Source organism: Stenella coeruleoalba (assembly GCF_951394435.1).
Source record: "Stenella coeruleoalba genome assembly, chromosome: 4".
Taxonomy (NCBI): Eukaryota; Metazoa; Chordata; class Mammalia; order Artiodactyla; family Delphinidae; genus Stenella; species Stenella coeruleoalba.
In genome coordinates this window covers 143,055,967-143,070,237 of record NC_137149.1, presented here as the reverse complement: position 1 = coordinate 143,070,237, position 14,271 = coordinate 143,055,967, and the positions used below count along the sequence as shown (strand labels likewise).

The 14,271-nt window shown below is 41.3% G+C and overlaps 1 protein-coding gene across 1 annotated transcript; it reads left to right on the top strand.

The window, feature by feature from the left end:
- Positions 1-3,328: 3,328 nt before the first annotated feature.
- On the top strand, positions 3,329-12,814 carry DMP1 (dentin matrix acidic phosphoprotein 1; the record flags this gene model as incomplete). Its single annotated transcript, XM_079920463.1, has 6 exons — positions 3,329-3,638; positions 6,011-6,085; positions 6,564-6,611; positions 9,101-9,133; positions 9,315-9,362; positions 11,444-12,814. Exons 2-6 carry the CDS (start codon positions 6,032-6,034, stop codon positions 12,812-12,814), a joined length of 1,554 nt encoding a protein of 517 aa, XP_079776589.1. The 5' UTR covers positions 3,329-3,638; positions 6,011-6,031.
- Between the last annotated feature and the right edge of the window lie 1,457 nt (positions 12,815-14,271).

Genomic DNA, 14,271 nt, shown 5'->3' with positions numbered 1-14,271 from the left:
TCTGCAAGTGGGTGGAAGACATTGTCATTGTTTATAATGCTCATAAGCCTGCATGGATGTGAATGACATATATTTAGAAATCAAAATAAAGCTTTAGGAAGATCTTCAATTTAATTGAAACTAGTCTAGTCATTTGGGAACCACAAGAGCTTTTTAGGGAAAATCTGCTTCTGTAAGCTGGAGGAAGTGTGGGTGTACTGGAGTCCCGGTCACACCTTGTGATGTCAGTCACCCCCAGGCCGCAGCTGATTGGCTGGGAAGAGCCGAAGCAGAGTTTAAATTCCTGCACCATCAGAGAAGTGTTCAGAACGTCAACACAAGAGTGGCTTCATTGTCACAGATTTCCTCTGTGAGAACATCAGCCTGATTGTTGAGACATTTGGGGCCAAGTCTTTGTGAAACTGAAGAAGGTAAGACATTCTCATTGTTTAATTTTTTTTAATGACTTCGGCCGTGTTTTTTGGAAAATATTAAGTATGCCTACGTGTTGAGCAGCATTATGTCATGCAGAGAAAGATGGGGAGAGCTGTGCCTTGGGTAAAAACGATTCCATTTTGTTCCAGTTGTTTATGCCACAGTAAATAATGCCTTTAAAATGACAGGTTAAGTCAATAGAGACAGGTGCTCTTCTCAGTAATACTTTAATTAGATCTCTGCATGGTATTCTGAAAGGGAAATTTTACTAATTAGGAGGCAGATGGAAGGTCATTCTGAAGTTTTTCTTTAATTATCAAAACAAATACAGCTTTTACATTTAGATTTTATGGATATAGGTATGCTCATGGCCTACAAGATGTTATAAAAGAATGTAAACTAGACTGGCAGAACTTTCTAAATATGGTCCCTTAAGTTGAAAATCAGATAATGCTATTCATCCAATAGTATTCCTTTATGAACTGAGTAGCTGAAAGGAGATGCTAAGACTACTGAAACAAACCATGGCTGGGATAATTATACTGCTTTTCTATTGTCTGGCTGGGTCTTCATGTTAGCATGACGCCTTGCATACAGTCAGAGGTCAGTAAATGTTGAAGATAACTGTCTTTTAAAAAACCTTTCCTAGTGTAGAAGACTTAGGCGTATATATACCCCTGCCCACGTGTATTTTTATTTGCTGCATTTATTCCACTTCTTCATCTGTATCAGAAGTGTCTGTCTTCCACAGCAGAGTGGGAGCTGTGGTCATGCAATGCTTTCTGCATGACATCTAGAAGATCCCACGTGTAATAGCAACACTTCAGGCACTCCTCTTCTTCAAGAGCTATAAGTTCTGGTGAGCCATACTTTCTGTTTAACTGAGGGCCAAGTAGACTATGCTACTTCGATCTGGTTGGTTAAAATATTTAAATAAACAAACAATTTTCTATCGGGTATTAGTCCGCAAGAAATCCCCCAAATGGTGATGTGGACCAATGCGTCTCAGATGCCGTGTGTCCTCCCACATCTATCTTTAATTTGGGGACACCTAGGTGTTATTTTACTGTGGTTGAAAGCATATAACATGGGATTGATTATAACTGACCTCGAGACAATTACAATTGGAATGTTTGGAATTTTTTTTTTTTTTACATCTTTATTGGAGTATAATTGCTTTACAATGGTGTGTTAGTTTCTGCTTTATAACAAAGTGAACCAGCTATACATATACATATATCCCCATATCCCCTCCCTCTTGCATCTCCCTCCCTCCCACCCTCCCTATCCCACCCCTCCAGGTGGTCACAAAGCACCGAGCCGATCTCCCTGTGCTATGCGGCTGCTTCCCGCTAGCTACCTACCTTACGTTTGGTAGTGTATATATGTCCATGCCTCTCTCTCGCTTTGTCCCAGCTTACCCTTCCCCCTCCCCATATCCTCAAGGAAATTTTTATTGATTTATTTATTTGGTTTTCTGAATTCGTGATAGAATTCATGTCCTGGCCAAATTCCACTTTATTTTCGAAGAGTAATAAAGAAACAAATTCTAGCTAATGGAGGTTCTGGTTAGTTGGGTTCTGGGTAATTTTGCTTTTGTTTAGACAAGCATATTATCATTATCACACATTGTTGAATACTCAAGCACCTAGAACAGTGCCTGGCACACAGGATGTTCTCAACAGCTATTTATTGACTGCTAATAAATGGATACATTATTCATAAGTATTATTAAGGATGACAACATGAGGTCAAAAATAAGCAAACTAAGCATGATACATTGAACTTATGATTTTTCAAGTCTTTCATTTCCTTTCTTTAGCCTACCTCTTTCATCTTTGTTTACATAAAAGAAAATATATACTTTAAAAGTGAATATTGACTCTGAGGAAGGTCTGGAACAAGGTCTCTTACTTGAGAGCACAAAGAAGTTCTGGCTACACTTGAGGGTGGCCAGAGAGAGAAGGGACTGCAGTCCACTTCTCCAGACCCCAAGCAATCTGGATATTTCAATTCCGGGAGAACAACTCATAAAGGTTGAAAAGCTCTGATACACACACTACCTTCCATACAGGTGGAACTCAAATTGAGGTTGTTGATGTCCTTTTGTTACATGTTCTCATTGTAGCATGACAGCACGTGCGATGTAGAAATGACATTTACCAATCACTGAAGAAGAACGTAGGGTTCTGGTCTCATCTTTTAGGCTTGTAGCCATTTTGCTCATTTATGACTCAGAATAGGGCTACTGCGTATCTGCTTCTACTCTTTTTGGGGTGGTAGGTAAAACGCTTATGAAAGTTTGGAGCTCTCGTTTGGAATACACTTCACACAAGTATAATTATTCTTATCAAAAATACTAATTGAGAACCTAACACGTATAGTGCTTGAGCTCTGACTTTCTGTAATGCTTGATAGCAGACTCTATTCTATGGTTGGCAACACCGGCTCTCTCGGGACCTCAGGCTGTATTTTATTTTAGTTTGCCAGACTTCCACTTGGAAAATTATGACTTTGAGTCGGGGTGCTAAATGTTATTTCTAGAAGCACGAGCGAGTTACTGCATCTTCCTTATGTTTCATAATATTACACCCCTGAGAAACTGAGCACTGGAAGCACACACTTCCTTCATAAAACACACAACATTCATTGGTGTAGAGCACTTTTTTTGTTGTTATTTAGATAAGAGAGAAACAAAAGAAAATACAAGAGGAGAACAATATTTGTTGACTTCTTGGAACATTTGCTGGCTTTTAGAGCGCCATGAGATTATCACTCTATTCAAATTTCACTTTGAAAATGAAAATGGTGAGCCACCTCATGACCTATGAAGCCAAAACCGTCGGTACACAGTTATTTTGAGAGTGTCATATTTGGGAGAAACTTTCCTTTCCTTAAGCAATGAACCTGAGAACTTAAAAGAAAATGTTTTGATTACGGGAACTAAAGGGAAGTGTAGGGGAGGAAAAGTTTTCCTCTGTCCTCTTGGGGTCTCTGGCTGAGCCTAAGAATTAAACTGGCATAAGACAGAGGAACAGGAGAAAAGCATACACGTTTTGTTAAAATTTTTACATGTACGTGCGCACCTTCACAAGAGAATGAGGACGTGAAGAAGTGACCGAAGTGGAAGCTTTTACACCTTTTAGGCAAAGAAACAGTACATTTGTGAAGGATTGACAAGACACAGGGGCAGTAGATTGTGGAGAAGTAACCAGGAAGATCAGGTTAGTTTAACAAGATTTCTTTGCATGGACTTCCCTCAGCCTTGACTCCATCTCTGGTGATGAGAATGTCTTCCCTCCTCCTAAGAGAGGGAGGGCACATTTCACGTGGGAGATTTATCATCTCCCACTTCCGGGAAAAAGAAGGAAGATCAGAGCACCCTTCTTGCATCTGCAGTCTCTTGAGTGCCTTCAGCTCAAAATAATTTTTATGTCAAAGAGGCATATTTTGGGATGGGATATTCTGGTTCCCTTCAGAAGTAATATCTGTTTAATTAGGCTCGTTTTAGGGGCAGCTGAACATTTTCATATGTTTTCTCTGTTGATATTAGGGGAAAGATTTGAAAAAGAAATAAAAATAATATCAACACACAAGGACTGATATGAAGTATGCTAATTAGAATAAAGAAAATAACACAAAGAATAGCTGTGTTGACGAGGAATAACACTCAAGATAAAAGAGAGGCTCTATTGGACCATTTGAGCTTTATGAAGGTAGAAATGAGGAACCTTCTCAGTCTCCTTATCTTAGGATTTCTACTGTTTTCTTGAATAAATTTTAAAAATAAGATTAGGTGACTTCCTGAGCCCAATGTTTCAGTCATTATTCAGTGTATTCAGACATTATTGAGCAAGGTACTATTATTTCCTAGATCAGAGGTTAAAATCATTTGGAGCACCTTAAAAACAAACCCATGCTTGTTCCCACCCCCAGTGAACTGATTTATTACCCCGTGGTGGGTTTGTGCACTGGTATTGCTTTAAATCTCCCCAGGTGATACTGATATACAACCAAGGTTGGGGATCTCTGGCTTAGATCTTTTGTCACTGGCATAGTATATATTTAACATTTAAAGACACAAATCAGCAAAAGTGAGGTCTGAAATCAGCCAGCAGGATTTTCCGCAGAGTATACGGATGTCCATCTGACCAGTCTGTTAGGACAGCCCCAGGGTTTACGAGTGCAGGGCAAATTATTTTCCTTTTAAATCATTTCAATAACTTTTTACATTAGCATCTAGGACATCTATTTTTAGATATAGAACAAATTGTTTTCCAAACCACCAGTTCTTGAAGTGTGAAATGAAGCCACCCTCCAGGAAAATACAGTTTGATTTGGCAGGTTTCTCTCAGTGTGATTCACAAGTGTATCCCAAACCTCTAATCTTCTCTGAATCCTTCAGTATTGTGAATGACACTTTAAAAAATTAGCATAATCATGTATAATGCATGACTAAAAGTAGCACAGAGGATATTAAATGCTTTCTGGAGCTGTAATATGAAGCCTGCCATAGTGCATCCCTTGAAGATGAAGAAAAAATGCAAAACCAAGCTATTTTGTCTAGACGTTATTATGTGGTTATAAATGTGAATGAGGAGCCCTGTGTGTGTGTGTGAAGACAAATGCCCACCACCTATCAATGGTATCAATGGTATGAATGTTATCAATAAATGTAGTTTTTTGGTCGGAAGATATTTGCCAGTCCATTCTGCCACATTAGATAGCTCGTGGGAAGCAGCCGCATAGCACTGGGAGATCAGCTCGGTGCTTTGTGACCACCTAGAGGTGGTGGGATAGGGAAGGTGGGAGGGAGACGCAAGAGGGAGGGGATATGGGGATATATGTATAGCTGATTCACTTTGTTATAAAGCAGAAACTAACACACCACTGTAAAGCAATTATACTCCAATAAAGATGTTAAAAAGAAAAAAAGTGAATGGTCAGAAATTTCTCTATTGCTTTTTCTTAACTATTCCTCCATTTGTCATAGTTTATGTGTTAGTGAAGAAGTGTTTACAGAGCTCCTCATTGAAAAGTTTTCAATTTATCTCTTCGGAGTGAGGTTTTTTAAAAACAGCTTTATTGAGATATAATTCACACATCGTATACCTCACCCATTTGAAGTATACCGTTCAATGGTTTTTCATACATTCACAAGAGTTATTCCACCTTCACCAAAGTCAGCTTTAGAACATTTTCATTATGTTCAAAATTCACCCCTTAGTTGTCACCCCAACAGCTCGTCTCCTCCAGCCTGAGGCAAACACTTACTTTCTGTCTCTATAGATTTGCCTATTGTGGATTTTTCATATGAATGGAATCATACAATATGTGGTCTTTTGTGTCTGGCTTCTTTCATTCAGTATAATGTTTGCAAGGTTCCTCTACTTTGTAGCATGTATCAGCACTCCATTCCTTTTCATGGCTGAATAATATTCCACTGTATGGATAGAGTGCATTTTGTTTATCCATTCTTCAGTTGATGGACATTTGGATGAGTTTATTTTTTTTTTAATAGAAAGAAGGTGTTAAAAAGTTGAAGCTTCTATGTTTCTTGAGAGTGGAGAAAAGCATCTTCTGTCTTTCATCACAGGTAGAGGTGACACACCCAGCAATGAGGACCAGCATCCTGCTTATGTTCTTGTGGGGATTGTCCTGTGCTCTCCCAGTAAGTATCAGGGTAGGGATGCATGGAAAAAAAAACTGTTTATACCTAAAACTGCACAAATTGCATTGGCTATAAGCCAAAGTGGCTGTGTATGTTCCAGTCAGATGAAAATGTAGCTTCTTAGGAAGCTCTTTTCTTTAAAATATCATCCGAATAATTCCTTGTTCTGTTCACTTGCCGTTCGTATAGTTAGGCTGCTCATGTTTCTTCCTCGTAAGAGTGGTTCTCAAAGCGTCATCCCCCAGACCAGTAGCACCAACTAAGACCTTGTTAGAAATGTAAGTTCCTAGGTCCTCCATCAGACCTACTAAACCAGACTCTCCAGGGATAGGGCACAGCTATCTGTGTTTTAACAAGGCCTCCCGGTGATTCTGATGCGTGCTAAAATTTGACTAATATTCCTCCTAAGTATGTGAAGTGCTAATAGCTGCTGCTTTGGAAATTTCTGTGGGCCGACCACTTGTGCTGAATTTTCTAGGTAGCCAGGTATCAAAATACTGAATCTAAGAGTTCTGAAGAATGGAAGGTGAGTAGAAAAGATTTTTTTGAAATATTTTTATTTTAATATGTTATTAGTATAACCAAGATGGCTTCACTGCAAATGTTGAAACTACTACTGACTTAATGAACACATGAATAACCTAAGATATAGGGAGTAAGGGCTATAATTTCTAGTTCTTATAAGAAAATGTAGTTCATATAATGCTTCAACTCCAACTTAATAGCATAATTTGGTGAGGAAGCATTTTCTCCTTTAGCATTATTTTTGTGATTGGTCTTATAGTAGCGCAAGGGGATGGATGACAGTGAACCAAGATTGTCCTTGAAGGATTCGGGCTAGAAGTCTGTTTTATCAGATGTCTGGTAGGCAGGAGGTTAGGAGATCAAGTCCCGGAAGGTGAGAAGAGAAAGAAGAATGAGAGAATGCTAGGGTCTTCGGAATGATAGCTAATGTTTATTGAGTGTTGGCTCCGAATAACCCAATCGTTATTAACTCTCAGTAGTTCAACAACCACTGCCAGACACGGTTCTGTGCGTTTCGCATGTATTAACTTTCTCAATCTTCACAGCACCCCTAGTGAATTAGGTGTTGTATTTTCTGTGTTGAGACGCAGAGAGTAACCTAGTCTCTCCAGGTTATGTGGTTAATTACTGTTAGAGCCAGACTTTGAACCCAGGTCGCTCTGACTCCAGAATTCATATTCTTTGCTGGGGTGTTACATCCCTCGAAGGGGCCAGGTCTAGGAAGTCAGTAGATTTTCAAGATTGGAACTACAGTTGTCACTCCGTATCCGCAGGGCATTAGTTCCAGGACCCCCTCGGTTACCAAGATCCATGGATGCCCAAGACCCTTCTATAAAATGATGTAGTATTTGCATGTAACCTGCATACATCCTCATGTGTACTCCAAATCATCTCTATATTGCTTATAATACCTAATACAATGTAAATATTTGCTGGAGTGCAGCAAATACAAGTTTTGCCTTTTGGAAACTTCTGGAGCATTCTTTCTTTCTTTCTTTCTTCCTTTTCTCAAAAATATTTTTGATCTGAGCTTGGCTGGATCCGTGGTTGTGGAACCCATGGATATGAAGGGCTGACTCTAGGAGGAAGGGTTAAAATCTCAACCTAAATCAGAATGTTTTTTCATTACCTTGTTTCCTGCTGGCTTTTAGGTATGACACAGCTAGGGCACAATGATATTAGTGATGGCCAGATAATGTCAGAGGCCTGAGATGGGGTCCTGCCCCTGCTTGAGGCTGGAATAGATATTGCAGGATTTCTTACATGAACTTTCATCAGGAGTATCCTTAGGCTGGTTTATTTAAAAGCAGCTGCTGTGGATCCCTTCTTTCATTCAGCCTGAGTTCCCCAAACACACTGTGTTCTCAAGTCTAGCCTTGGCAGGAGAAAAATACCAATGTCTCACTCCCTTCCATTCCTAATTCCAGATGCTAAGTGACTGGGGTAGAGTCTGCCATGGTGCCTGCTGCGTGTCACAGGGCAAAGACTTTAAGTGATGATAGGTCCTTCCTCTAGGAGCTATCCCAGCCCAGCATTGCTGAGAGGCTTGTTGAAGACATGCTGACAGCAGCTACTCTCTGCTCCACTGGGTCTTCATACCCATTGCTCAGTGGCTTTGAGCCACATGGGATTTGGGATTTGGTCATGTTCAAGGCGAGGGGGAGAGTAGATGGGGAGAGGGCACCAGAGGTGGCACAGGCATTCTTAGAGTTCTCATCAGATTAAAGAAAGTGAAATAAATCAGAACTATGACTAAGTTTCAGATTTAGCATGTGTTATTTTGGTGATCTTACGTGACTCAAGAAAGGTTTAATGGCTTTTTCAATTCAGTTTTGTCCGCTATTGAATTTTATAAAGTAGATGTTCTCAAAATGGATCACTTCTTCAGCTTATATCCTATTGAATACTTTTCAAGATGCTTCCATAGGCATTAGCCAATTTCATCCTCACAGCAACCATGTACAATAAGCGCAGTGGTGGTTAATATTCTTAATTTACAAATAAGAAACGGACATCAGATAGGTGAAGTGAATTGTGCAAATTCACGTAGAGTGACCAACCATCGCAGTTTACCTGAGACTAGATGTTTCCTGGAACACATGAATTTCAGCGCTAGCATCAAGACAGTTTTCAGGGCTAAAATCCAAGCCAAGGAGCTAACTGAGACTTAAATCGGGGTTTGTGAGTTCCAGCGCTGTTTCTCCTCTCTTACATTTCCTCTAGGTTGTATATTTTTCTTCAAAGAAATTCTATTTTTGTCTAAGTGTTGGAAATACAAAAATCTTCTAGGTTTTTTATATCACAAGGTCTTTTCAGGCCACTGGTCATCTGACATTCATTGTTTAGCCATTTCATTATAAAATAGCATTAATGTTCATGTGAATACAAAATAGATATCAATATACTAAAAAAACCTAAAATTATCCTACATGTTTTCAATGATATGATCCATCTGTGAAAGAGTAACTTGTCCTCCTTCCTTTTTTACAGGGTCTTTTGGCTCAGACACCAACACCACCTTTGGTAACTATCTCACTGATTTTTTGTCATAAACATCTCATGAAGTCACTTTCACACTCTTATCATCATCTCAGGCCGTTTGGAAAGTAGTAAATCCAAACCACAAGCGATGGATGTGTGTCCTATTTTTATCTTTATTCATCAATTACGAACATGAAAAATAAACATTTCTTTTTCTTTTTAGGAGAGAAGTGAGTCATCAGAAGAAAGTAAAGTTAGCTCAAAGGAACAGGTAATTAAACAAACCTTTCTTAACTTTCCAGGCTACTTAGGAATCAAAGGAAATGATGTTATATTAAATTACCTAGTGACCATTCTAAATATAATATTTTCTAACCTTTGGTTATGCTGGCTAAATCGCCCCAGAAAATAGGAAGGGAAAAATGAGTGGGAGAATTCAGAGGTAGACATGCCCTTCATTCCATATTTATCACTGGGGCCAGATGATAGACATGTGGCCCTAAATGTCCCTCTAGTTAAAGAGAACACACACACACACACACACGCACACACACACACACACACACACGGTCATAGACTCTGGAAGACGAGGAATAGCTCACTCATAAATCTCAAATGTTGGTTTCACAATTGGAGCAGTTCAGATCGGGCAAAGAGTTCTGGTTAATGTGAGATGCCTGCTGGGCCTGGAGACCACCTCTGGGCCCGGAATCCCGTTGGAGGAGAGAATAGGAGAGCCCTGAGGAACCTTTAAGGAGACAGCTGCTTTAGTAATGACATCTTTAAAATAGTCTCATCTGTGGCCCTGGGAGAGAGAAAAGCTGACTTAGCTTATATCACTTCAATAGAAAACTTGGTAGCTTCCTTCTTCTTATCCTCTTTCCCGTCCCCACCTTCCCTCTCCCTTCCCCACTCTTCTGTCCTAGCATTTTGACCAATCTCAACCCCCAGGGGCTCCAGACATTCTAGGAACCAGGTTTCTCCCTGAAACTTTGACCCATGTTGCATTCTATACTCAATCAGTTGGAAAATGAATTTAGGCTTTTTACCACTATTTACTAAAGATTGTCAGAGGAACATTTTACAGATTTATAAGTGTAGAATTGGGAAAATGCTCTTTTCTGGGGACGTTGTGATGTATTGCCTCAGTGTTCTCTGGGTTCTCAGAGGATGATAGCGCCTTGGGAGGGGTACAGTATGTGCCTGTCGAGGTTAGGAAAACTAAATAGATGCTCAGTTCCAATGGATCAGTGTACACCCTAGTGATAGGAAGAGGTGTCACCGCCCGGTAGTACTGACTGGAAACTCAGACATTGATGAGTAGGGACATGTGGGAAAAAAAAAAAAGTTGGCAAGAATGTTCTGTCATAGGATATGGTAGAGAGAGCAGATTTTTCCAGAGCATGATGAATGAAGATTCACTATCCTTCCTTATCTGAGTAGAGCATCCAATGGCTTTACTTCTGGGGATCACCTCTCTGAGCTCACACTTGGAACTAAGCTGCCTTGGTGGTCACACTAGCTACAGTTCTTCAGCTAAGCCTTCCACAGGCAACTCTGTGCCTGTGCAAATGAGTTACAAACATGGTTTTGGTGAGATTTATACCTTACTACAATATTATACTTTCATTTTAGCTAAAGGTTTCATCTGCCTGCCCTAATACATTTTTCCCCCCAGAGTTGATTAGAAAAAAAAACTTGAGTCATTTTAAAAATCACCCAATATTTTAAAAAACTGTGTTTTAAACCAAACAACTTGGTGAGTGAGTATTATAAACCAATTCTTTTTTTTTTTTTTTTTTTTTTTTTTTTTTTTTTTTGCGGTACGCGGGCCTCTCACTGTTGTGGCCTCTCCCGTTGTGGAGCACAGGCTCCGGAGGCGCAGGCCCAGCGGCCATGGCTCAGGGGCCCAGCCGCTCTGCGGCATGTGGGATCTTCCCGGACCGGGGCACGAACCCGTGTCCCCTGCATTGGCAGGCGGACTCTCCACCACTGCGCCACCAGGGAAGCCCAACCAATTCTTTAATTTACAAAAAATTCTCTGAAAGTATCCTTTAAGGACTCACACTTAAATATTGAGTTCCATAAATGTGATTTCTATAAAACTTTTTGAGCAAATGTTTGCAGCATTAAGTGAACTGTGCCTATGTAAAATGGAACGACTTGACTTTCAACTGTTCTTCCTTCCTTTTTAACCCCTGGTTGAAACATTATTGAGCTGTAAAATTGGCTCAATGGCTCTGATGAGGGACATAGGAAGAAGAAAGCAAACAGAGCCTAGATGGGCATTAAATAACACCCTTGAGAGCAGCTCCTGGGGTACTAACCATGTCTGTTAACCCCAAACTCCAGGTAAATGAAGACCCCAGTGACAGCACTGAATCAGAGGAGGGCCTGGGCCTTGATGATCCGCAGTACATTCACAGACCAGCTGGTGGCCTTTCTAGGAGCGGAGGAAAAGAAGGAGATGATAAAGATGATGATGAAGACGAGAGTGGAGATGACACCTCGGCGGATGATGACAATGGCCCAGGACCCGAAGAGAGGCGAGGAGGGAACTCCAGACTCGGAAGCGGTGAGGACCCCACTGACAGCACACAGTCCACGGAGGATGGTGTCCCACGGGGGGAAGACAGTGCTCAAGACACCACCAGTGAGAGCAGGGACTTTGCCAGTGAGGACGAGGGGCGCAGCAGGCCTGAGGGACGTGACTCCACTCCAGACAGCGAGAGTGCAGAGCAGTGGGTGGGAGGCGACAGTGAGGGAGTCGGTAGCCACGGGGACGGCTCTGAGTTTGACGACGAAGGAATGCAGAGTGAGGACCCCAACACCTTCAGGAGCGAGAGAAGCAATTCCAGAATAAGCAGGGCCAGCATCCAGTCAAAAGATTCGAAAGGGAGCAGTGGGCAAGCAAGGACTCAGGCTTCCGGTGAAAGCCCGGCAGTGGGGTATCCCAGTAGGAAATTTTTCAGAACGTCTCGTATCTCGGAGGAAGATGGCAGAGGTGAGCTTCATGATAGCAACACCATGGAAGAAAGCAAGAGTGACTCCCCAGAATACCCCGACTCCAAAGAAGCTGGTCTCAGCCCATCCAGGGAACACAGCGAGAGTGAATCTCAACAAGAGAGCGAGGAGGGTCAGTCCCCAGAAGACAGTCAGAGCGTCCAAGACCCCAGCAGCGAGTCCAGTGAAGAGGGTGACCTGCCTTCTCAAGAAAGCAGTAGCGAATCTCAGGAAGAGGTCGTGCGCGAGTCCAGGGGTGACAACCCCAATAACGTTACCAGTCACTCAGAAGATCAGGACTCCAGTGACTCCAGTGATGAGGACAGCTCGGATAAACCCTCCAGTTCAGAGAGCAGATCCACAGAGGGGCAAACCGACAGCGAATCCAGTGAGAGCCTCAGATCCTCGGAGGAAAGCCCGGAGTCCACCGAAGAGGAGAACAGCTCCAGCCAGGAGGACCCCTGGTCTCCCAGCGCCTCGTCAGAGAGCCAGAGCCGGGAAAGCCAGGAGGACAGCCCGTCTGAGGAGGAGCAGAGCAGCGATTCTCAGGACAGCAGCAGATCAAAAGAAGAGAGCAACTCAACTGAGAGCACATCAAGCAGCGAGGAAGACATCCAGTCCAGAAACACCGAGATAGAAAGCAGAAGACTGACAGTCGATGCTTATCACAACAAACCCATCGGAGATCAGGACGACAATGACTGCCAAGACGGCTACTAGCACGGGCGTGCCTGAGTGCCTCTCACAGACACGTGTCTTGGGGGTTGGAGACTAGGGAAATCATGAGAACTGTAATTTATTGATGTTTGTATCAGAAGAATAACCAGAGACCATTCCTTTATGAAAGGAAATACTGGACATTATACTTCTTTCTAGGATGTCACCAAACCATAGAGGTTTCAATAATGGGGAATTTCACTAGAATACCCTCAATGAGACCTGATGCCAGGAAAGATGTGCATTATAGCTTCACAGCTGAAATAGTTCCTAACTCATTAACCTAACACACAGTTACTGAGATTCTGTTAGGTACCAGGCACTGTGCCAGGTGCTGGGGATATCAAGAAGTTAAGACTTATTTCTTGCTCCTGAGGAGCTTATGGAGGGATAAATAAAGTGAAAGAGGGATACGTAGGACAGAAGCAAGAATTACGACTACCCAATGAGGTGAGTCCTATAACACAGGTGTGCACAGAACACATGGGAGCACAGAGCGGGGACCAACTTTGCCTTAGAGAATCGGAGAAGGCTTCACAGCAGAAAAGACACTGGACTTGGAGCATTGCATAGGATTTCTCCATTTAAGAAAAGACAGTTCTATTTATTCTTGGTACAGGCAATAGAAAATCCTGTATGAATAAATATTTAGTTTGTGAAAGCACTTTCAAATTATGGCATGGTGAGGTGTTTTGGATAAGCAAACTTTTTTTTCAATTAATTTATACTTTTCAATGTTTTTTGTGGTGCTCCAGTGAGCATCACCTCCCTGCCCACTGGTGATGATATGGAGGAATGGTTTGGGGAGAGTGGAAAAAGAAAATTCCTCTTTAAATAGACAACTTTCAGCTTACTTTTTTCTAAGACCAGTCTATGTGCAATGTTAGAAAAACTGTTCTCGGAGTCCTTTGCCTGGGTCGCACGTAGCAAAATTGTGTGTATAGAATTCAACTGATTTTTGCCAAATACCCTTTGAAATGTTACCTCAACATAAAATATTTGTTTTGTAATAAAGATAATAATATCCAGAAGAAGTATGTGCTTATTTTTTATAGTGATGTCAATTTTTAGGATATATTTATATGAAACAACTCTTCCTTTAACGCACTGCAAAATAGTCTATTAGCTTTCTCCCATTAAAACAAAAGATTTTCTTAAATTATTTCCTGAAAATTTAATTTTATTTATACTTCAGGCAGCATTTTGATAAAGTTACTTCACGTGTTGCTTATGGTATTTCACTAAATATACCTGCTATAGATAAGGTTAAAAAAAGGAAGCAAACTCTCAGCTTTTGTATAAGGCCATGTGGAAAGTTCACGGTGTTTGGGTTTAACATTAGTTCTTCCTGGTCTCTCTGACAGTCATAAGTGTAAACTCTGGAAACTACAGAGATACACGTTCCTCACAGTGTATTTCTTTGAAGGAAACTACCTCACCTCAGCACTTCCACTTTTCAA